This window comes from Nilaparvata lugens, chromosome 3 (genome assembly GCF_014356525.2).
Source record: "Nilaparvata lugens isolate BPH chromosome 3, ASM1435652v1, whole genome shotgun sequence".
Classification (NCBI taxonomy): Eukaryota; Metazoa; Arthropoda; class Insecta; order Hemiptera; family Delphacidae; genus Nilaparvata; species Nilaparvata lugens.
Genome location: NC_052506.1, coordinates 95,216,649 through 95,240,350, shown reverse-complemented (window position 1 = coordinate 95,240,350; position 23,702 = coordinate 95,216,649). Strand labels below are relative to the sequence as shown.

The window sequence follows — 23,702 nt, the reverse complement described above, 5'->3', positions numbered from 1 at the left end:
AGCTTTATTGAGATCAGTTGACAATTCATGGCTGGGTGACAAACACCTTTGAACTCGAATGAGAGTGAGTTTTGAAATTTTGGAAGCAGACTGAGGCCCGATTTCACCAAACACCAAACCAACAGTTTAACAAAATGAAAACTGCTGTTTGGCCGTAACCGACAGAATCGAATTTCACCACACCCGTTTAGGCTCACGTGACTTCGAAAACTCCAGTTCAAACTGACCGGCCAAGTTTGGTCGGTCAGCCTTCGAAAACGGGCGATTATAACCTAAAAAATGTTTTAGATTGCACTACCTACTGTCGCGTTTCTGTGTACTGCAATCGTAGAGAGCTGAATGTTAAGGTTACACTCTAATGTATTGTCATTTCAAATGTTGTTAAATACTCATTTGATTATTTTGATATTTTTTCGAATTAGTTATAAGTTAGTTAGCTAATTCATTAGGCAGTAAGTAGTTTATTAAAATATTGTTGAATTCGCTTCCTATTTTCAACCACTCCAACTCTTTTAATTTATTTGAATAATATGTCTTCTTACATTCAATAATATTAAAAAAAAATCTATTAGATCAATCAGAACTGTTCACATATATGCAGAGGCTCCCTCTAGTCCCTCTAAACGTTTTTCCACTTAACGTTTTCTCCATGAGTTTCTTATTAAGCTACCTATTATATATACCCAATTAAAACTAATTAACAGAAAAAAACGAATAATTTTTATAACAAATAATACCTATAATCGATTAAATTTCACAATTCATGATAAACAATCCGTTCAACGATTTTTTCACACACTCACTCCAAAAAAATTCTATCTATATAAGTTAGTATTAATGTACAGAAATAATTATTCTTACCGACAATTTGCACCTATACCTCAATATAATCTTAGAGCATTCAGTGTATATTCAATTCCTAGATATAATAATTTGTACGGAAAAAGATCATTGAAATACACTATTCCAAAACTGTTTAATTTGCTCCCTATCATCATCCGAGATTATTCCAAGGAAGATATTTTCCAACTTATCATTGTGAATGATTTTAATTTGTGACACTACTACTCCAACACTTTAACGTACACTAGATAGTGAAAAATCATCAATTTTTTGCTTTTTTTATTTTTATAATTACAAAATATTAGTTTGCTGGTAAAATGAATTTTAGTATCTGTGAAACACCGCCGCCTTAGAGTGACTAATTTTTCATAATATATCATTTAATTTTCATATACTATATGGATGGATAATAATTAACGTTTGAGACTCCCGATCACTTATTGTATTTTTTATTTAGTATTATCCTTAATTCTGAATAAGATTAATATCTTTTGATGCTTACTTACTATAGAGTATCAAGTTTATTTTATTTTAAATTTAATTTAGTTTTATGATCTGAAGTTTTTGAGTTTTCCATTTTTTCCAATTCCCATTAACCCTATACTACCCTATTAATCATCCTCAGTTCATCTAATACCCCATACTTCTTTTTAAATTCCTAAACTCCCAGTTTCATGGAGAAAATTTTTTCCTTAGTTTATTTTTTAAGTTAGCATTCATTCTATTTATGTATTTTATTATTTGTAGGCACCTGCTATAAAATCTTTTAGGTTTAGCGGGACCAATTTTGTAATGCATTTTACTGAATAAAATGATTGATTGATAACTAATTTACAACACTGGAAAAACTATTGAAACAAGAAAAAGGCAACTTATATATGTGAAGTTTTGAGTTACCTACCTTTTTAATGACTGTTTGGTTTGCAATGGCATTTTTCCAAGTGTATTGAAAAACATTAAGGTAATACTTGTACATAAAAATGCGTTAAAAAAACTTGAAGAATTTCAGATCATTATCAATTGTACCTGTGCTATCCAAAGTATTCAAGGCCATAATGCTAGACCAGATATCAAATCATTTTGAAAGCTTTGGTATTTTTACTGAAAAACAATTTGGCTTTAGGCTTTGTAAAAATACTAGTAATGCAGTTACAAGTCTAGTAAATAGAGTTGTTGACTATTTGGATAAGGATATTTCTGTTAGCTTCAGGTCATATGACATGTCTAAAGCTTTCGATACTGTTAAGCATAACATAGGCTACTTGGTAACAACCTTTGGTATTATGGATGCAATTCTGAATCAATTAATCTGGTTAAGTCATATTTAAAGGACCGCAACCAGTTTGTTTACAAAGATGGTCAGTTCTCTATAAGGGCAGAAAGGTTAGGTATAGGGTCCCTTAAGGCTCCATACTTGGAACAATAGCCTACTCTTTAATAGCATATATTTAATGACATGATTTTGTAATATAGAAGGTACTCATAAAGTAGGATTTCTTTTTGCTGATGATTTGAATCTCAAAGTTACTTGTAAATCCAAAACAGGAGTACAACATTTTCTAGTTGATCTCTACTCCTTAATGGTTTGTGTGCTAGTAATAATCTCTCATTGAACCTAGAAAAAATCTGGTATTATGTTCACTTATAATAGAAATTTAATTAATGAAGTAGGGACTGAACCTTTAGAATTTTTTAGGTACTTCTTGATTCAAAACTTAATTGGCAACCACATGCAGAGTTCATTAGTAGAAGACTAGCAAAGGGTATCTATACTTGCTGAGAAGGTTAAAGTCAATTGTAGACATTAATGTATTATTAAATGTGTATTTCTTTCAAATACAAAGTTTTTTGTGTTATGGTAATAAATACACAAATTTGCATGCAAATGAGTGTTTTTTATCATGATGCTCAAACCTACGGTAACAAATGAAAATGGAAAAATATATTGGATTGATCCAACTAATACCGTCAAAATTCTTGATTAATATTCCTCAATCTATTAAAAATCTCAAAGTACACGAATTCTTTGTAATATTGATATATGGATGAGGACTCTTTTCTTACAAATTTGGGAATATGAATAGGCCTAGTCTATTCTTTGTATGTCTTAAGCTGCGTTTACACCAAAATTATTAACAAAATGTTAATAACTTATTCCTTATAGATTCTATTAGATTGAACATAACTTATCATACACGTGATGATCATATGTTTTTGTTAATAATGATTAAGTTATTAACACTTTGTTAATAACTTTGGTGTAAACGCGGCTTTATTCAGTGTTAGTTATGTAAAATAGAATAGAATGACTCCCTTTATTTTTGACCTAGTACATAGTAGTAATCTGAATATTTTATTTATTTGAATAGTGTCTTTCATGGATGGGACACACAGTAAGCTCCGGTTGACGTGTGGGGTTTCTTGTACCTTTGGATCCTTGAATCCGTCCCTTCAAACATAACATGACTCATGGATGTGAACCCAGAAATAGAAATAATATCAGAGTTCAACAGCTCAGGTTCACTACTTCGAAAAAAATCGTGTGTATACATCTGTCAAACATTACAATTCTTTACTACTAGGAATATCAAATCATTGCCTCTTGCATTCTTCAGAAGAAAATTGAAAACTGTGCTGGAAGTTTTTATAGCATACAAGAATTTTATGTGATTGACTAGATCAAAACTATTTGTAGGCTAATACTACTATGTATTATCTAGTGCCTATTATTGACGTTTATAAATGCATTGTTAACAATGTATTTAATTATAAATATTCTTATTCGTATTCTTAACATGTTAGATGTTAGAACAACAAACTATGAGAGCACGACAAAGTTTTTAGGTTATAAAAATGACGTCAAGCGGGTTCACTGCCTTCACGATACTCTAAAACGACGGTTTCGGAATCTTTGGTCAGTTCGTGCTGGTGAAATCCGTCAGCATTCAAAACTTCTGTTCAGCCAGGAACCACAGTTTCGAAACCGGCGGTTTAAGCAACTTTGGTGAAATTGGGCCTGAGTCTTTTTTACAACGGAATTACTTGACAAACTCAACAATTTATTATTATCAAACGGCAAAGATTTAACCTGTTTTTGTATAAAAGAGACCAAGTCGTCATAAGATGGAACATCTTTATCTCTTACTGCCGCTTCAAATGCATGCCTTGTTACAGGATCTAACAGCTTCAATGCGTGATACAAGAAAATAATATCTGTAAGATTGACTCCCCGCAAACGTTTCAAAGCCTAGATTGGCGCACAAAATTGATCAAGAATTACAGTCAGACCACACCTACTTTCGACTTTAAGAGCCTCGAATTCAAAAATATGTTTCAAATAGGCTTCGGTCTGAGATCTCGTGTCCTGATAACGAGTAACCAATGACGTCCATATATTTTGGTAATTGGCCCCAATGGGCGATACATGCTGAATAAGATTAGCCGCTTCACCACTTAATCGTGAGAATAAATACTGTATTCGCTGTTGATTGGTCAAAGATTCGTTATCATGGACTAAAACCTTGAACAACTCATAGAAACTGGCCCATTTCAATTGGTTCCCGTCGAAAGTCGGCAATTCTACATGTGGCAAATTAAGATCAGGATTCGATTGAGTAACTGCTGAAACTGTGGGACTTAATACAACTTCAGTTTCAGCTGATTGATTTAATTTTTTCAATGCCTGTTTAATGAAAGCCACTAAATCGAGATGAGCATCTGTGAATTCAGGAACATAATCCTCTTTCAACTCAATCTCCAACTCTTGAATTCTTAAGACGCAACTTTCGAATTCCTCCAATGTCTTTGGAAGATTCTCTCCTAAGATTATGAATTGATCGGCAACCTTTTTATCCTCAATGCCTTTTGACAAGTCATACAAACGCTGAATTCGTAAGAATAATAATGTTGTTTTCTTGCTTGCAAGACTTTCAACGTCTTTTCTACCTTGTCTGTCATATTAACCAACGAAATGACATAAAAACAAATACTATACAAAATGACAAAAATACACAACAACAAAAAACAAAAGGCAAAATAGGAACAATAAAAGAACATCCAATTCGATGTTTCTTTACTTTCAATCAGTCGAGTGAAAAGCAGACTCATTCAAGTACAAAGCTATAAAACAATAACTACAATAATATTCGCTGATAATCGATCGATAAAGTCGAATGCTCAACAGAGATAAGAAGATAATGAGGTCATTCAATTCGACATTGAGCCTGAACCTGTTTTGAGCGTGTACCGACAAATACAAAAAACTCGTGTATTGAAATAGAGATTCCAACATCTAAATACAAATAATAAATGGGAAAAGCAAGTTTCAAATTCAATAAATTCACTGATTAAATGATAATTAGGCTCGTAGGACCAAAATGTTTTGTAGAGTGAGAGGACTGTATCTAAATTATTATTGTATTTAATGAAAATACTTGCCAAGCTGGAATTAAAAGAAATATTTACTGTGAGCAAAGATATGGAAATTCTCAAATTAGTATAGATAATAGACTCACCAATCGTAATTTTCATATGTGCCAAATTATCAATTATAAGGTATTGGAATCGAAATACAGGATGGAATATAGAAATGAGAAGGATAAATACCTTTGGGAAAGGAAATACCTTTCTGATACTCTGACACTGTGGCCTGGCAATGATTGCAAGCTGCTTGGCAATATTAATTTCACTGCTCCTTGCTTCTCCCAAATATTCACGACATTCATTAAACTCTTCAATCAATTATTGACATATAATGTCCGGCTAGACAAATAACAAATAAAGTGAGCCGGTACGGTACACTCTTGACTCAGTCTGCCTTTTCTCTCGACTGACAATAAAGCCCTGGGCTGACGACAGTTTTTGACAATCCACCGCCAGGAGGCAGCACCGCACGGAACAGCGCTACAATTCAAGAATGGCCACAACACTAAGTATGGATCGAAAATGTGCAATAAGACAAGAATAGAGCGTATTCAACAATCAAAACTCAAGCATTATTTGCATGTGAAATATATAATTATTTTTTCCTACAGTTACCTTGAAAAGTGGCCAATCCTGCACTGATTACAGAACGCAAAGAATCACTTTTCCGCTCTAGTGTGGGAATAGTTATTTGTGCAACTAGTGCGCAAAGTGACAGTTTGCTGCACCGAAAGAAACGTTTACGCCCGAGCTGTAGGCGAGGGTGGAATGGTTTGTTGAGTGCAGCAGAGAAACTTTGCGCACGTATTTCACAATAAGTTTTTCCTACAGTTACCATTGAATATGAAAAGTGGGTAATTATGGGTAAAATTCCCTGAAATCCATCAAATGTATATCGGTGTAATTTTATTTTTAATAAATAAAATAGAATGTAGTATGTGTGTTTGAATGGCGGGGGGGGGGGGGGGCGCGGCTGTGTGCTGTCAACTGCTGTCATCCACTGTTGTCCTCCACTTCAAGATTCTTATAACGTGCACCACAACACTATACCACAGTTACCAACTTAATTTAGATTTTGCTGCACTGGTGCTCCAAATAACCTACTAACTATTTTGCGTTGTCATGCTGCAAATCTGGAGTATGCAAAGTAATACTTTGCGCACTAGAGCGGAAAAGTGATTCTTTGCAGCCTGCAATCAGTGCAGAAATGGTCACTTTTCAAGGTATCTGTAGGAAAAAATTTTTTTGCCACACTTGGATGTAATGAGCTGGTTTACGTGCGTCATATAGAGGCCGAAAGTGATTGTTTTCCGACCAGGCCGGTAAAACTTTACGGCCCTAGGGCTGTAAAATGACCTTGAATAACAGCTGATCATGTCCGATCTCACAAATCATAGAGAGATAATCTCATAACGACTGTAATAATCTATATAATTATGTATCATGAATATATGTATCGTATTATGTCTATAATATATTTTATAAATTACTGTTTCATAATTTAATATTTATAAATAGCCTCAACAATATAATGTTGGCTGCATTGTCCATTGTCAGAAAGGTACGTATCGCTAGTATTTAAAAGTGAAGAATTGAATTTGAAATCAAAGTACAATAATTGTATCAATATTTAAAAGTAATAATTATTATTAACAATTATTGTTTCTTTTTATTATCGAATTCCAATTCTTAATACAATACAATCAACAATAATAATAAGAAAATACAGCAGAGTTCTGAAGTTTAAGGTACTGTAAGCCTACTGGTGAAACTCATCCTTGACTGAAAATTCCTAGAAATTTTTCCGAAATTCATTATTAAAACTGTTGGATAATATTTTTCTTCAATATTAAACCATATATAGAAAACATTAGGCCCACTCAAGATTGAATCTTCGAATGTTTTCTCTATGATTTGACTATTTTCAGAGCAATATTTTGTTGAGAAAATGCCGGCAAACCGGCTTCAAATTTGCTGCTATACACTATATTATAGTAGTAGCCTAGATACGTTACCTGACTTAATTCAGAGTGAAATTTTTATTGTGAGACAGATAATATATTAATTTAAATAATATAAGTCATGAGCCAAAGTCTGTTGTACGCTTTTTAGGAGTGAAGTAAACTTTAGAAGTCTACTAGTTTACAGTACAGTATTACGTGTCTGCTAAGTCTTATGAGTCAGGCCCCTACATTCAACAATACGCAATGGCCGAGAGCGTAAAGGCGTAATACATCAGTACTCATAGTTCGATGAATAACAACATGATCAAGGTTCGAATCTTGGTCAATGTCATTTTTTTTTTTTTTTTTTTTGATGAATTTTGACTTTTATTAGCCTAGCTATTTTTTATATTAGTTATCATACTTTCTTTTTTTCAAATTTCAATCAATTTTTAGTAATTTGAGACAAATCTGTAAAACATGCAATTATATTAATTTTCTTCATTACATTATTTCAAAATAGTAATGAAAATTCTATTCATCCATTTATCCATGAGATATTGCACCGGGCGCAAAGCGCCTGTGATAAATGGGTGAATTATTATTTATTTTGGAAGTATTATTTATAATACTTTATTATAAGGCCAGATTGCACAAAAGTCTGTTAAATATTTGAGATTAAATGTCATGAGAACCAATCAGAATAGACTGTAAATACAAACAATTTGAATGTACATTTGACCTCTCAGAAAAAATTAGTAGAATCTGCTAGAGGATTCATGTTCTCTAACAATCATAACTGCACATTCAACTTCTATTTAAATAATAAAGAATAAAATAATAGAGATTTTGTTGAATAAAAAGTATAATGATTGTATAATTCATTTTACGTGAAAAACAAAGAATTAACTGTCAATAATGCTTATTTTTTATAATTTAATATGTATTCATGTATCAAGTATAATTAAATAGGTATTTAAACTATCAATAAATGATCATTTCTATAACTTGATATGAATTATTTTGTAGTTTTGATACCGAACAATAGAATACGATGATACTATCATAACCTCATTAACATTGTATGATTTATAGTAGCATAACCTTAAAATTTTGCTTTCAAAATTGCCAACTTAACATTATTATTATTATTATTTTTTTTTTTTGGTGTGGCGAAAAATAGTGTTTGCAACATGGGCAAAAATGTTTTTCCGGCTCTCGAATGCTTCAAGTTCTCGACTTCGTCTCGGACTTGAAAACCACGATCTCGAGCCGGAAAATGTACATTTTCGACCCTAGGTGCGAAATATACTATTTCTGCACTACAGATTTTCAACATGCCAACACAAAATAGTTGGTGGGTTATATGGAGGCCGAAAATGATTGGTTTCTGACCAGGCCGGTAAAAGTTTTACGGCCCTAGGGCTGTACAATAACCTTGAAGTCAGCTGATTCTGATTTGATGTGAACGTGTTTACAAAATGGTTTATGAAACGGAATCAGTTTATGCTTCTAGAATTGAATAAGTATTCTGCAATAAGATACTATCATTTTATTTGGATGAATAAAATACAGATAAGATACTATAAACTATTCAAATTCGATTTTCAGAGTAGGATAGAACTTCTAACCTATAATTCTCATATATTGTTTAATTTTCTTTGTGGCAAAAAATAGCGTTCACACCATGGGCAAAAATGTTTTTCCGACTCTCAATCTTTTCTAGTCCTCGGCCTACGGCCTCGGACTTGAAAACCGATTTCGAGCCGGAAAAGTCTCATTTTCGACCCTAGGTGCGAAATATACTATTTTAATGTGAAATACTAAAACAAGCTTATTCGAAGTGAAGTTCATAATTGGCGGTTAGTGAGTGCAGTGCATGTCATGGTTGGAAACCTTCTAAATAACTAAGGTATTTAACACCAGGTCTAGTGTTAATTCTTGAAAATCATAACGAAACAAGAGTTAATCATGTATTTAGGTGAGTAAATCATTGCTTTATTGTTATTAGTTTTAGTATGAAAGATAGCATCATTGCATTTACTCGATATTCGGTAGGATATGTTGTTGCAATAAAAATACATAAAAGTTAGACATTTCATCTGTAAATATTATTAAATAGATCTTATAAGGAATAAAAAAATTGAAAATGAATAATTTATTTTCATAACCTGAAAAGTACATGAAAATAGCTAAGCCGTTGTGTTGGTCAAGCTGTTAGTCAAAGGTGAAAGTCTATTTGATTTTTCAAAAAATAACAAAGGAAACTGTAAATTTACGTAAATCATTCTTATAAATTAAACTTAGAAAACGAATATTTTAATTTCATTATTCCCTTATAGTATATTATTTTGTCCTATTTTTAGAAAAATGGATAAAGAGGTGAGTTTTTGAAATAGATTTTCTACAACATAACCTTAAAAAACAGTAAAGCATATTTATAAAATTCATACAATTTATTGTTTTTTATTCCATATAATTATTCAAAAGTGAATTTTTATCAGAATTCATATTCATATTGTTATCTTGTCAATATAAGGGTAAATGCATTATTCTATGTGCCAGTAAAAGATTCCTCAACATAACCTTAAAAATCAGAATTGATGAGTTTGGTGGAAAAACGACCTGAGTCAAGAAATCAAGTTTTGTGTAAATAGAGTTTGAAATATTAAGTACACATCTTCATTATTTCATCAGAATGCAATATTCTTGCAAGTATTTGAACTTTATTGATCTTTTTATACTATTTTCAATGCTATTATTCATAATTAGCCAGTAATCCAAGGCTGATATTAATTGATATAAGGTGTGTTGTCTCAGGTCTTTTTTCCATAACCCTGGTTGTTACATGTTCAGAGGTTCAATAAAATGATGAAAAACCCGTATCAAGAGTAGTGATAATGATAATATATTGCTCATGATATTGGATAATTAATAAGTACGGTAGGTAATAAAGATCTAAAAAATGTCATTTGGAAGTGAACAATATTGAAGATGATATTTTCTTCTTGAACACGTTTCTTCCCATAATCAAGACTCTGGAATGTTACATGGTACTCTGTTCTGATTTTCGGGAAATTCATACACCCCAATGTTTTCAGCATCGGATTCTTCTTCAGGAGCGTCTTCTTCATTATTTTTTCTTCTTCATCATGTAGAGGATAAATGGTTCCCTTGGATGTATTAATGATCTTCTTATACCATTCATTTGGTAGAGAGTTAGTTGGGAGGATATTTTTAATATTCTTTCCGAAGAATGGACATTGATATGTCCAAAGCTCCGCCAATTTATGTAGATGCATTACAATATAATCTTGGTTTTTTACATTACAAATTGCTTTTTTCATATCATATACAGTTCAATAATTATTTTCTTAGTCTATATTATGTAAATTCGTCTATAATTTTGCTATATTGTAAGCTATTGTATATAAGTGTATAAGCCAGTATATATTGTAATAATCTACATAAATAAAGTACTCAATCAATCAATCAGCTTCTTCTTTTGTAAGAAAACAAAATAAGGATTTCACTGGCTGCTGGCTCACAGCTTGTCAGCTGAATAATTTCAGGTTTGCCACACAAACAAAAAATTTTCACAACTCAATCATTTTTCAAGATACAACAACATTTTATGTACCAATCTGTTCAGAATTTAATGGCGGATAGAATGAAGCATGTTGCGGAAAAACGACACGAGTGGCCTCGGGTCGTTTTTCTACCCAGCTCCTCAATTGCTTAACGCTTCTTTATTCATACAATTTATTGTTTCTTATTCCATATAATTTTTTGGGAATAACGTTTTTTATCAGAATTCATATTTTTATGCATGCTTATACGTGACCAAGCGGGCAGATGAGAAACAAAATCTGGTAAGAGCCTGCAACAGGAGCAATAGTAGCTGCCACTAGCTTTTTAGAAATGTGGGATTGTCCGATACTTGAATACATAGATGGCATTTCCAATTCTGTGTTCCTGCAACAGCAAATTGAGCTAGTGAAAAACCTATTGTTGTCCCCATGTAAGCTGTAAGCACGCTACACACAAAGACATTAGTGGCCTCCAAATTTAAAGCTAATTATAATTATATGGAGTAGAAAAGGCTAGTCCCTCCCTAGCCTTTGGTAAGCCAATACCAAACTACAAGGCAGCAGTCAATTTTTTTCCTTAGCCTTTGAATATCCACTGATCTCCGTCTGTGTTGTGTCCACTGACCACCCGATCGTGTGTTGATGGGAAGGATATTATTTCATATCCTTCTTAAAGAATCGACAATTATTTGTTGAAACACCACCGATTTATGAATATACATTACAATTTTATATTATCGTTCTTCTAATTGCATTCAATCTTTATTCTGTTTGATTAATTTTAATTATCTATAGTTTGTATAATTCGTTGAACAATTAGCATTACCGTCATTTAATGTAAATTAGTGTACCTATAAGCCAGGTTTTGGTACAGTTTTGTATTTGCTGGTTTTGGTCCACCCCGGGTATTTGATTTCCTCGGTACCCCCCATATCTAGAGGGCATTCCCCGATCCGCCACCTGGGGAGGCGCCCGATAGGAGACCAGCAACTCCCACTCATCTACAGTGCAGTACTCTGTACTCTCTTATGCAATGTGTAAAATGGGGGTCTGTTGCTTGAGAGCTCCGTTATGTAGCATCTAAAAACACCATTATTCGATCTATGGGGATTTCAAGCTTTGAAAATTCTCACCGTCAGAGTGATGCCTGATTAATTTTCAAGTACAGTACTTTACCAGGGTATCTGAAATAGATAACCTTAAAACAGAAAATGTGTTTCATCAAGATTCTACTGTGAAGGATTCAAGTTGATTTTTTGTCTCTTTGTTGCAGGTTAAAGTTGAGAAACAGGAAAGTGCTTTTGATGACAGTTGGATTGGAGCTGCACGTAGTGATACAGCTACTCAGCAGGCATGTATTGTTGAACAATCCACCTTGAAATTTACTGACTACAGCTATATGATAGAGTTCAATCCAATTTTCTTTCAACTTCTCTACTGTTGATTGTATATAATGAAAATAGTTGAAAGATTATTTCAGTCTCAATATTCTTTATGATTATGCAATATTTTTATTGATCGCCTTTCATGCATCTTATAAAATAGTAGAGTAGACATCAATGGGAACAATAGTAAAAGGTCCATTCTTGAATCTTTTCACTGCTATTCTAACAACAGAAATAAACAATCATCAACTACAACAACCCATATTTTAATAGTAGCACTATTACTTGCTGAGTTTGATATTCGACTAGTTTTCAAGTGACACAAGAATCTCTTATGTTCACAGATCAAGATCGAGAAGCAGGAGGATGAATTTGGAGAATGTGAATTTGCAACTAGCATCGTCAAAGATGAGTCATCCTCGCACAATGGTTCAACTTCCAATCAGGCATGTATTCTATCTTGACTAGAATAAATAAATAATGCAGTTTAGTTTGAGATTTTCTCATCAAATTATAATTGAAACTTATTGCTGAATGAAAACTTTACTTCCAGATCCGGCAGAAAAACATAATGAAAATTCAAAATTGTAAAAAGCTCTATCAAATAACCAGAGTAATCTTCAATAGGCCTATAATAATGGAAAGAATCGGTTCATACAAGTAGGGATAGGAAATACATGAATGTCGCATCATCACGTCTGAACTACAGATCTGATTTACATGAAAGTTTGCATATGGATTACTAATTTACTTAGTATGGTTATAGGCCTTTTTCAGTTCCTTCAAGATCTCAGAACGTCAAGTTTGAAGTACAGGTCACCAGCTTGTTGTTGCTATTATTAGAGCATGGCTTGAATTGTGGGGAGTCCCACAGGAAGACCAGCTTGTTTGGAATAGAAGGATAGAATTCTATTTCCTTCTAATTCAAGGAACACAATCAATGCCTATATTGCAATATTGTCAATAACATTGAGGCTCAACTCACACTTATTGTTTTTCGTTTTTGAAGGGACGGATTCAAGGATCCAAAGGTTCAAAGAACCCCAAAAGTCAACCGAAGCTTATTGTGTTCCCAAGTAGTATGTTAGTTAGGCAAACCAATACTTGTGTCCTTTACAAGAACCTGGAGTTTTTCCCTATACTAACATCCAATTCATCACCTGGTTGCTTGTCGCAATCCAATGTGATATGCTTGGTAGTCTCTTCAGACTTATTAGTCCTCGACTCAGTCTCTTGACCCGCATTTGTGCTGGAGTTTCACCCATCTCTGGTCTCTTGGGTTTTTCTTTTTGCCCCTCCGAAACTGCCCTGATAGGGCAGATCCCGTGAGTTTGAAGGCAAGGCAACTTCTGGAGTTGCCTTGGGGTCCCTTTTGGTCGCCTCCTACGACAAGCAGTGATACTGTGGGTGAATTCTGGTTTTCAAAACATTCTTGAGTATGATGTTCGACTCAAAGCTCCCCCAACCCACAGAGGGCAACTCACACTTACGTGAATCAGGTCGAGAAGAGACTCGACTCTAGTCGAGAGCATGTGATTTCAAATGGTGACAATCGCGGAGACTAGAATCGACTGATCTGAGTGTCACCATTTGGAAACACATGCTCTCGACTAGAGTCGAACCTCTTATCGACCTGAGTCGCCTAAGTTTGAGTTGAACCTATAGTCCAGGCAATTGATTGATTGATTGAGTACTTTATTTATGTAGATTACAATATATACTGTCTTATACACTTATATACAATAGCTTACAATACAGCAAAATTATAGATGAATTTACATGATATAGACTAAGAAAATAATTATTGAACTGTATATGATATGAAAAAGCAATTTGTAATATAATAACTATAGATAATAATTATATTGTTATGCATCTACATAAATTGGCGGAGCTTTGGACATATCAATGTCCATTCTTCCGAAAGAATATTAAAAATATCCTCCCCACTAACTCTCTACCAAACGAAGACAACGAAGACAAAAAAAGCCAAATAGGGGAAAAAGTTCATGTATAAGCCAAAATTGGTACAGTTGTAGGGGAAGGCTTCTTAAACAACATAATAAAAGTACTGACCGGTGGGGGTGGTGCTAAGGGGGGAGGGGGGTCTAAAGGTGCATTTTTTTGGCTTTTAGTGAATAACTAAAAAACTCTGGCCTCCAGGAAAAAGGTTGTCATTAGTGGAATTAAACTACTTAAAATTCTCTACAAAAAAGGTCTTATGCCTTTTTTTGATAGGATTAATAATAGTGGAGATATAAAGTGAAGAAAATAGGGGAAAATATTCATTGTACAAAATTACTATAGTTTACCATGCACCTGCAAAGCAAGAAAATTTGAACAAACTTTGCTACTCGGCATTTTTGAAAGCATCAGTAAAGCCTAAATCAGACATTTGTAATATATGCATTATAAAAATTACTTTTTATTAACTTTTGAAATCAAGTTGGGACTCTGCTCAAGGATAGTAATCTCAAGGATAGCAATAAAAGCAAATCTTTTGCGCATTTACTCTTAGTTACTTTAAAATCGTGTAGGCCTAGTCGTTGTTTAACATAAATTTAAATTTTCTGTCACAATCTCAAAAACTCTGAAAACCTTGTAAAAAGGATAGTTGCTAATTTTCGGTGGCAATCTTGGGAGCCACCATAATGTTAATCTTAATATCACCCCTCATAAAAAGTTAGCTAAAATTACATTATGTACATCTAGTTGCCTGTAAATAATATAGTCGACGGGAGTGTTGCCTTGCAGCTCCTCTGGTTGGGGGAAGAGTGGCCAAGTCTTAGGCTTTACTGATGCTTTCAAAAATGCCGAATAGCAAAGTTTGTTCAAATTTTCTTGCTTTGCAGGAGCATGGTATGCAGCCAAAAACAGCTTCTCGCCAGCCTATTCAATAGTCTCTGGTGATGTTGAGGGATCTGTGAAGAGAGCAGAGATGTCTCGAGTGAGGTCAGGTTTCGCTTTGAAGATCTTGACCATTCTCAGTTTGCTCTTTGCATGTATCGCCGAGGTTGTATCACATCCGGAGAAGCTGTGAAGAAGGAGGATCGTCTTGGCGAATGAAAGCTGTTGGAGTTTTTTTACTGGAAACAGTTTCGTCTCTGTTTTTTAACGTCCTGGCTTCATGAGGAATATGTTTGTAGATGATGGTGCCAATCCAATGAGGAGTACTATCAAGTCAAAATCCTCCCCAACTATCACAGTTGTATGTAGAACAGCTTAATTCAACCCACACCTCACAATGGTGGTATCAGCATCTCCGGTGGCAACATTTGTTTCAATACTTGTTTCCATAATTTTCTCGATTAATATGTCGATCTGTCTTGTTTTGTTCCTTTCATTAGCTAGGAAATGCTCCTGTTGGACTGTGATGGTCGTATTTTCATGAAAGTTTATGTCAAACAAGTTTTTTGTGAGCCTTCTTCGCTTCTGCTCTGCTCGTTTTGTGCTGTTGACATCAGTGTAACCATCAAACACAACCATACAGTTTTCGCCGTAATTTTTTTTATTCATTTTATGTTATTTAGTTTTTCTTTTTTTTTCCCGCCTGACTGGTGGGAGGCGGGAGGCACTGGCATGACTGCGCGGTGGTGGTTGTGGTGGTGGTGGTGGTGGGGGGTTAGCACGCCAGCACGTTCCAGCCGTCTGCTCCCCCCTTTCACAGCCACATTATCTTGACTTTAAGCCCTCCATACCTTCACTAGGATTACTCGAACAAACCTGTATTAAAAACACCACATAGTATTATTATTATTATTTGTAGTAGTATAAGTGGAATTTGTAACCGTAAACTATAGTAATTTTGTACAATGGATATTTTCCCCTATTTTCTCCACTTTATATCTCCACTATTATTGATCCTATCAAAAAAAGGCTTAGGACCTTTTTTGTAGAGAATTTTACGTAGTTTAATTTCACTGATGACAACCTTTTTCCTGGAGGCCATAGTTTTTGAGTTATTCACTAAAAACCGAAGTAATGCACCTTTAGACCCCCTCCCCCCCTTAGCTCCACCCCCACCGGTCAGTACTTTTAGTATGTTGTTTAAGAAGCCTTCCCCTACAACTGTACCAATTTTGGCTTATACATGAATTTCTTCCCCTATTATGTCTTCGTTGCCTGGACTACTACAAGTAGACTATATGAATACAGAAGAAAGTCCATACAGTAAGTTGTAAGTAGTTTGACTAGCGTTCTTGTCTGTTTTCTGTTTACACCCACCAAACTAGCAATCAGTTTATCTAGATCTAGAGAGCATAACTTGATTGCTTCTATTTCAACTTCAACTACCCCTCACTCACCCAGCGCACAGTAGTATTTCTTGCCTGTCCAGGTGTACTGCAGAGTGCAGTCGAATATCTGTACAGTTGTAGCTCTCTGGCAAACCTTAACGTGAATGGCTGGCCTTAGCTTGAAATTTCATGATTATTAAGAACCAGTACAATAACTGACATTAAACTGGAATTATCGTGATAATTATAACTCAAGACAGCTATCAAACTCAGTAGTTGCTGCTCCTTCACCAATATTTGTGTCTTTTACATCAAGTGTAACAATAATCGATTGTCTTCTCATTGTTTGTGATGTCAATATTGCAGATGGCGAGAGTTAAGCAGGAGAATGATAGCAGCCAAGAACCAGCGCCAGAGTGCAGCACTGCATGCTCTCCAACTGATGATGATTTCAGCCAACAACATTATCTAATCCCTGGCTATAATCTAATATTCATCAAAGAGGAAGAATATGGTGAGATTCGTGCTATTATTTTATTTATTTTTATTCATCAATGATAATAACACAGAATCTGGAGTGGCGCACTCACACAACTTTCCTTGCCGTTATGAAAATTGATCACCCGACGCTAGTGTTCACGCGCATCTCAAGTCTACTAATCAAAGATCTGAGCCAGCTGGTGACAGGACAATAACGCTGGAGACACACAAGGTCTGCTATCTCTTCATAGTGAATGATTCAATAGAATAAACAGTTGCCAACAGTTTGCAATTAAATAATCACATTTTCTCGAACTTTGAGCTTATTTTCAAATTTAGGTAAAATGCTACTGAACATTAATATCAGGGTGTCCAGGCGGGAAAACCGGGAATTGTACGTGAATTTCATTTGGACGGGAATTGTACGGGAATTTTGTCGAGATACGGGAATTTTTTGACACTTTCGTCAACTAGCTAATTGTATATTAATTAAGGACAGAGTTGAAATTTAGCCAGTGGATGAGTGGTGTATTAGTGATGGATGATGCAGGTTGGTGTATCGATGTGGCGATGTATCGATATGGTGTTTTATCGGAGCCGTGTATCGATGGGTTCTATCGTAACGATGAGGTTTCTTCCGATATTCATTATTAAGGTATTTCCACTCATGCCGAAAAGAACTTCGAACCGTGCAATTCGCTGCGCAGCGTGCCGTGCAGTGAACCGCTCAGCGAATTCAAACAATAAAATGTTGTCAAGTGGTGAATCTTTTTCAATTTTAATAATGAAACATGTGTACTGTTGATTTATTTTACTAATTTCGGCTTCAAATCATCAGTTTTCTTAGTGTCAATGATATCTGAAATAATTTCAAGACATATTATTGTTCCAATCACTGATTTTTTTCTAAACATGATAAGAATATTATTTGATTTGGATTCTATTATCATACTTTCTTGTGAATCAATAATATTGATCATCCATTGAATCGATAGGTACTAGATAAATTATACCAATTGGAGAATTCAATCAAACAGGCTGTAGTATATTAGCCTATATAATATATTTGGTAAAAAAAGTATTTAGAGTATTTATAATAAACTATCACGAAAAATTAATAGTATCCACCTTGCTTATCCGGTTTTGATCAGGGTCATTTCAAATAAGCAACATATTGGATAAACTGTTTTCATCTGCTTAATGTTTTTGTTTTTAATTATGTACCCACAATGCGAAAACGCATTCTTTGATGTGTACGGTATATATTTTCATCAATATATTGTAAATCTCTATGATATTTTTATTCAATTTTAATTTTTCAACCCCCTTCCTAGATTGACTAGGCTTGTTTTCAACTTAGCCCACATGTATTAGATAATACAACTTGTGATAGCAATACCTTTAACGTTATAGTAATTGGTATTATTAGTTTAGGGATTTTGAATTCTGCTTGCGAATTATTCACCCATACGGAGTAAACTATAAAGTTCTATGGATTCAAATATAATAATATAACTAGAGACACCCTTGGTTGAAGAACTCGCTCATGAACAGTTGTATTGATCTCTGAAATCTTCTACAAGTATGTCAAATTAATATTTAACAGTATTTTCTAATATCCATTCATAGAGGCTATATTATGAATTAATTATGGGTAATTATGGGATCAGTATCCATGATATATTTTTTCGTATTTTATTTTATCAACCTCGATATTGCAGAGCTTGATATATAATTCGTCACCCTCCAAAATTCGTATTAAATGCTTGGTCCCGTAAGCTACAAATTATAGAGGTTCTACTGTGTTGAATGTAGTCTACTGGAGGGTTAATATACTCGAACATTGAGAATTTTGAATATAATAAAATTTTTCAGTATTGTTTTTCATTTTGAATGTCATTTTCAATACTGGAAGATATACAGTTATCGTTTCCCAAAATAGCGGGAAAATGTTATTTTTTCATGATAATATTTTGATGATTGATTTTTCTACGTTTCAACGACGAGATTTGCTTTTGTCTGTATATGTATGTTGGTATGTTTGTAAATTAGCTTTTGGTGATTATAGCTTGGCACTGCACTCGGTTTTATTTATAACAGGTAATATTGTCATCGTCAATAAACGCCAATCAGTAAGTGGCCGTTTCAACACTTACCGATTTCTCGTCACGGTACCGGTTTCTTTTTTCCGATGTCCGAAGGGCTAATTGGGGTGACATATTGACAATGAGATCTGTTAAACAATGAGATCTTATAAACTTTATAACTACTGTACGAGCTCTACTGTTCACAGAACTACTAGCTACAAGTATTCAACTACAGAAGTCGGAAATAGACATTTCATTTCACTTATGGAAGACACCCACCCTTATCTATCTACTTCACGTCTATGAAGATAACAATATCAAAGAAACAGAGTTGAAAGTACAAAGGCATAGAGATGGAAATTTAGAAGTGAATGGAATCGTTATAATTCAATTACCCAGGTATATTAAAACTGACTACTTTAGCATTTACCTGATTAATATTACCGCAATCATTATGTTTCAAATTCAAATTTGCGTTGCGTTGCTGTCACTCGGCTGCTCTCTGCACCTATTTTCTCGAATCATGCAATAACTTCAAAAAATGACGTCAACAAACTTGGTGACTCAACACATCTGTCTCGTTTTCAACTGACAATGGCAAACTCTCTCGATCAGCTGTTTTCAACTGACGATGAAAAACTCTTGATCAACTGTTTTCAACTGACGATGAAAAACTCTTTTTTGATCAACTGTTTTCAACTGACGACGGAAAACTCTCAGTCAGCTGCTACTCGGTTGATGAACCGAGTATTGCGAAAGTATTCACATCATGTTTTCCACTTGTGATGGATAGCCAAAATTGGACCGTAAGCTGCACGGCGAATTTTAATCGAGAGCTCTGATCGGCTGAAAAGTTCAGCGAACGGCGTGGAGAACGATTAAAAGAGCGGCTAGTGGGACAGCGAATGGTTCGGAGAACTGCGCGGCGGTTGTTCAATAGCTGAGTGTTAATATTACATATGGCTAATGGTCGCTGCACGGCGGATTGTACGATTCGCTACGCTGTTCGAGGTTCGGTTCTGCATGTGTGGAAATACCTTTATATCCATTTGAGAGGTATAGTTCCGTATCTGGTGTAGGTATTATCGATGTTGAAATTATTGATAGTAAATCAAATCACACATTATGTTTTTCAGAACCTAAAATGTTCTGTTTAATATTAGTCCAGTCAATATAGACATGAAAAAGAGGGTGTACTTTCAATTTAATATTGTAGCTCTGATTTTTCAATATTATGTTTGGATACATAATAGTAGTCCAGAACCAATTTTTGCATGCACAATTTCCTTATTCAGTAATCTCGCCGATTTTATTTTTGATCTATATTAATGATCTTTTGAGGATCCAAATGAATGGTTGTCATGCAATCTCCTTTGCTGATGATACAGCCCTAATATTTACAGCATCTAACTGGCGAGAGGTCAGGAGTTTGGCAGAATCTGGTCTGGCCCAAGTTAAGATGTGGCTAGATCACCACACTCTTAACTTTAAATATAAGAAAAAGTGTTTTCATGATTTTCTCACCATCTGAAAGGTCCATACCTGCAGACATATTTCGTAACGGAATAAGAATTCACTCAGACTGCTGCGCCTATCATTATAACCATAGTGAAGGCTTACAGGAGGGAGGTGGAGACTGTGCATGTCAATCATTAGAGAGAGTGAGAGAGACCAAGTACTTAGGTGTGATATTAGATTCTCAACTAAAATGGAATACGCACATAAATAAGACTTGTCAAAAATTGAAACATATTATCCACAAGTTTTACAGATTGAACGGTCTGGGAGACTTATCTATTTTGAGATTAATATATTTCGCTTATGCTCAGTCTGTATTTCAGTATGGGATTAGGGTTTGGGGTGGAGCATTGGACACACATTTCAACAAAATTTCCTTGATTCAGAGACATATAATAAAAGCTGCCCTTGGTCGACCCAGACGATACCCCACACATCTTATTTTTACAGAATTCCCAGTCTTAACAGTTAAACAACTTTATGTGAAAAATATTATACTTTATATAATTAAAAACAGAAACCTATTCACACCACAAATCAGAACTTATAATTTTCGAATGCAATCCAATTTCCAAATTAACAGAACTGACTTTACTGTATGCCGGAGACAATTCACATATATAAGCAATAGGTTGATCAATTTAATACCATCGAACCTAATTACAAGTAAGACAACAAAAACTAATATTAAAAAAAATAGCAGACTGGATCAAATCAATAAACATAGCTCATTTTATACACATATGAAGTACTTTTAACAACTTTTTTTAAAATAATTAGGTCCAAGTTCATTTTTTTTTCTTTTTCACTTCAATAAATTTGTTAGTGTTGTATTTTGTTATTGATACTCGCCGCCAGCACACAAACCTTAGAGGTTTTGCAGGCAGCGCCTATATAATAAGTTTTATTATCAAAGTTTATTTTTATGTACTTATAGAAATTGTTTATATTAATGTGTAAAACTTTGTATTGTCTATTTTGATTTGTATTTTCGATATTATGGCAAATAAATTTGATTTGATTTGATTTGATTTGCTAGATGAAGAATGGCCAAAACATCTCTTATTTTCGGTTCATTTTCTAGTTTTCAGCTTATTTCCGTCAAATCCAGTCGTCGGACAGTTAAATTTGCTCTCGCCCTTTTTCAGATTATAAAATTCAAATTCTTTACTCTGCCTAACATTTTTTACAATGTATAAGCTCGTCAAAAATAAAAAAATACAGTGTACATAATAAGATACATAACACAATATCAAGAATAGCAATAGCTCAGAGTATGTATATACGAGTAGGCTAACAGGGAGATTGACAAGAACAGTAACAGCATTCACATAGATGACACACCTTACAGTACACAACTCAGTCCAAAATGAGGTGAGCCCTTATATTGAACATTCAAAGTATTCAATCAATGAATAATATGCTCTCTCCATCAATTTTACTCTTCATAACTTTCTTGAATTTCATTTTTGGCGGCTCTAACAGCTGAGGAAAGACTGTTGTAAATTTTTATCTGCTGAAATAGGTAGCTGTCCCTTGTTTTAGAAAGCCTTACATTTGGGATTGAAATATCATTTCTATGCCGGTTTGTGTATTCATGTTTGTTTCCCTGAAATGAGTAAGATTCTAAATTAGTTTTGACATGCAGCAAGCTACTCATGAAAATTGAAGGGAATGTCAATATCTTCAGTCTTCGGAAGCTTTCTCTGCATGACTCTCTGTTTCTCAAGTTGTCTAACACTCTCATTGCCTTTTTTTGCCATATGAAAACTTTTGAAGCTTGGCAAGAATTATCCCATAGACGAATACCATAGGATCAGAGTTCAATGATAACTTAAGTCTTCTAAGTAGAAAGACAACACGAGAGAGTCTCTTACACAATTCTATGATGTGAGGCTCCCAACTCAAACTTCTCTCCAAAGTGAAACCCAACATTCTGACCTGATGCTTAATATCATTGTCTTCTGGAATATTCCTTAAAGAGAAGCAGATACATTCAGTTTTGCTCTCATTGTGGATTAGATTATTAGACTCAAACCATGATTTAGCAGAGGCAAGAGCCTCTGACAACTTATATCTAACATCATCATAGAATAAAATGAAATCACTTGGATCTCTCTATATCTAATGTGTTCTGAGTTACAAAAATTAGTAAAATTTCAACAAAATAATCAATTTTGATGAATTTTTAGTTTTCAATCAACAATATCTTCTGATTGGCTCAATTCAAATGCATAATTCAAAATCCCTTTGGGTGTAATTTTGTGCGCTCTCTGGTATCAGGTTGAAGAGCACAAAATTACGCCCAGAGGGATTTTGAATTATACATTTAAATTGTGGCAATTGGAAGATATTGGAAATTTTGCATGAAAAATAGGTTCTAGACTTCTCTAATGTATTCAAACAATAATATATTGAAAAATCAGAACTACAATATATATTACAAACACCAAAGTATATACCGGTGGCGACTGGACTATACTGTTTTAAAGGGTAAAGGGTAGGTTAGAGATTTTCGTTTTTTCTTCTAAATTGCCTCTTTTATATAATTCGAAATAGTTTTAATCGTATAATGGTGCTACGTACATTTTGATGTAAAACATACTTGTGCACTTTGAAATTGTTATTAAAGAATATTGAATTTTTCGAAATTGACCCACCCTTTTTAGTAGCGCCATAACCCCTCCCCCCAACCTACATTTTTACATATTAATTATGTGTTTTAACCAGCGAGGAAAACCGGGAAAAACGTGAAATATACGGGAAATGTACGGGAATTTTCTGAGCCTGATTCAGTGGACACCCTGTGCCAAAACTTTGTAATATTGAATAATCTCATTTTCTCGATTTTCGTGCTTATTTTCAAATTTAGGTGAAAATGTTACTAAACATTACTTGTACAGATTTTCATGCTCAATCTTTTCCACTTGATTTTTTTGTTTAAATTATCTGAAGCCTGATAATTGGGAACCCAAAATCACACTTCGCATAGATGGGGCGGAACTCCTGAAATTTGTACAGATGTGGGACTTGTGGCAGTTGATAGAGCTTATCAATGACAATTTTAGGCATAAATATGATCAAAATCGTTGGAGCCGTTTTCGAGAAAATCGCGAAAAACCCTGTTTTTGACAACATTTTCGCCATTTTAGCCACCATCTTGAATTGCATTTGATCGAAATTGTTCGTGTCGGATCCT

General features: G+C 34.1%; 2 protein-coding genes across 7 annotated transcripts in view; one reads left to right on the top strand and one right to left on the bottom strand.

Moving 5' to 3' along the window:
* LOC120350658 overlaps positions 1 to 5,500 on the bottom strand; it is an 81,250-nt gene extending 75,750 nt beyond the window's left edge. The window contains exon 1 of the mRNA XM_039425141.1: positions 5,358 to 5,500. Within this exon, the coding sequence (XP_039281075.1) occupies positions 5,358 to 5,373 (16 nt within the window). The 5' untranslated portion in view covers positions 5,374 to 5,500. The remainder of the gene's footprint in view (positions 1 to 5,357) is intronic.
* The window catches only part of LOC111061971 (gastrula zinc finger protein XlCGF17.1-like), a 113,833-nt gene extending 96,778 nt beyond the window's left edge, over positions 1 to 17,055 (top strand). The window contains exons 1-4 of one of the 6 annotated variants that reach the window (XM_039425147.1): positions 9,425 to 9,590; positions 12,072 to 12,149; positions 12,528 to 12,629; positions 16,785 to 17,043. In XM_039425147.1, the coding sequence (XP_039281081.1) occupies positions 9,579 to 9,590; positions 12,072 to 12,149; positions 12,528 to 12,629; positions 16,785 to 16,976 (384 nt within the window). In that variant the 5' untranslated portion in view covers positions 9,425 to 9,578 and the 3' untranslated portion in view covers positions 16,977 to 17,043. Of the gene's footprint in view, positions 1 to 9,415; positions 9,591 to 12,071; positions 12,150 to 12,527; positions 12,630 to 16,784 lie in introns of those variants that run through there. The other 5 variants (XM_039425150.1, XM_039425149.1, XR_005570971.1 and 2 more) reach the window with 5 other exon arrangements.
* Positions 17,056 to 23,702: the final 6,647 nt, after the last annotated feature.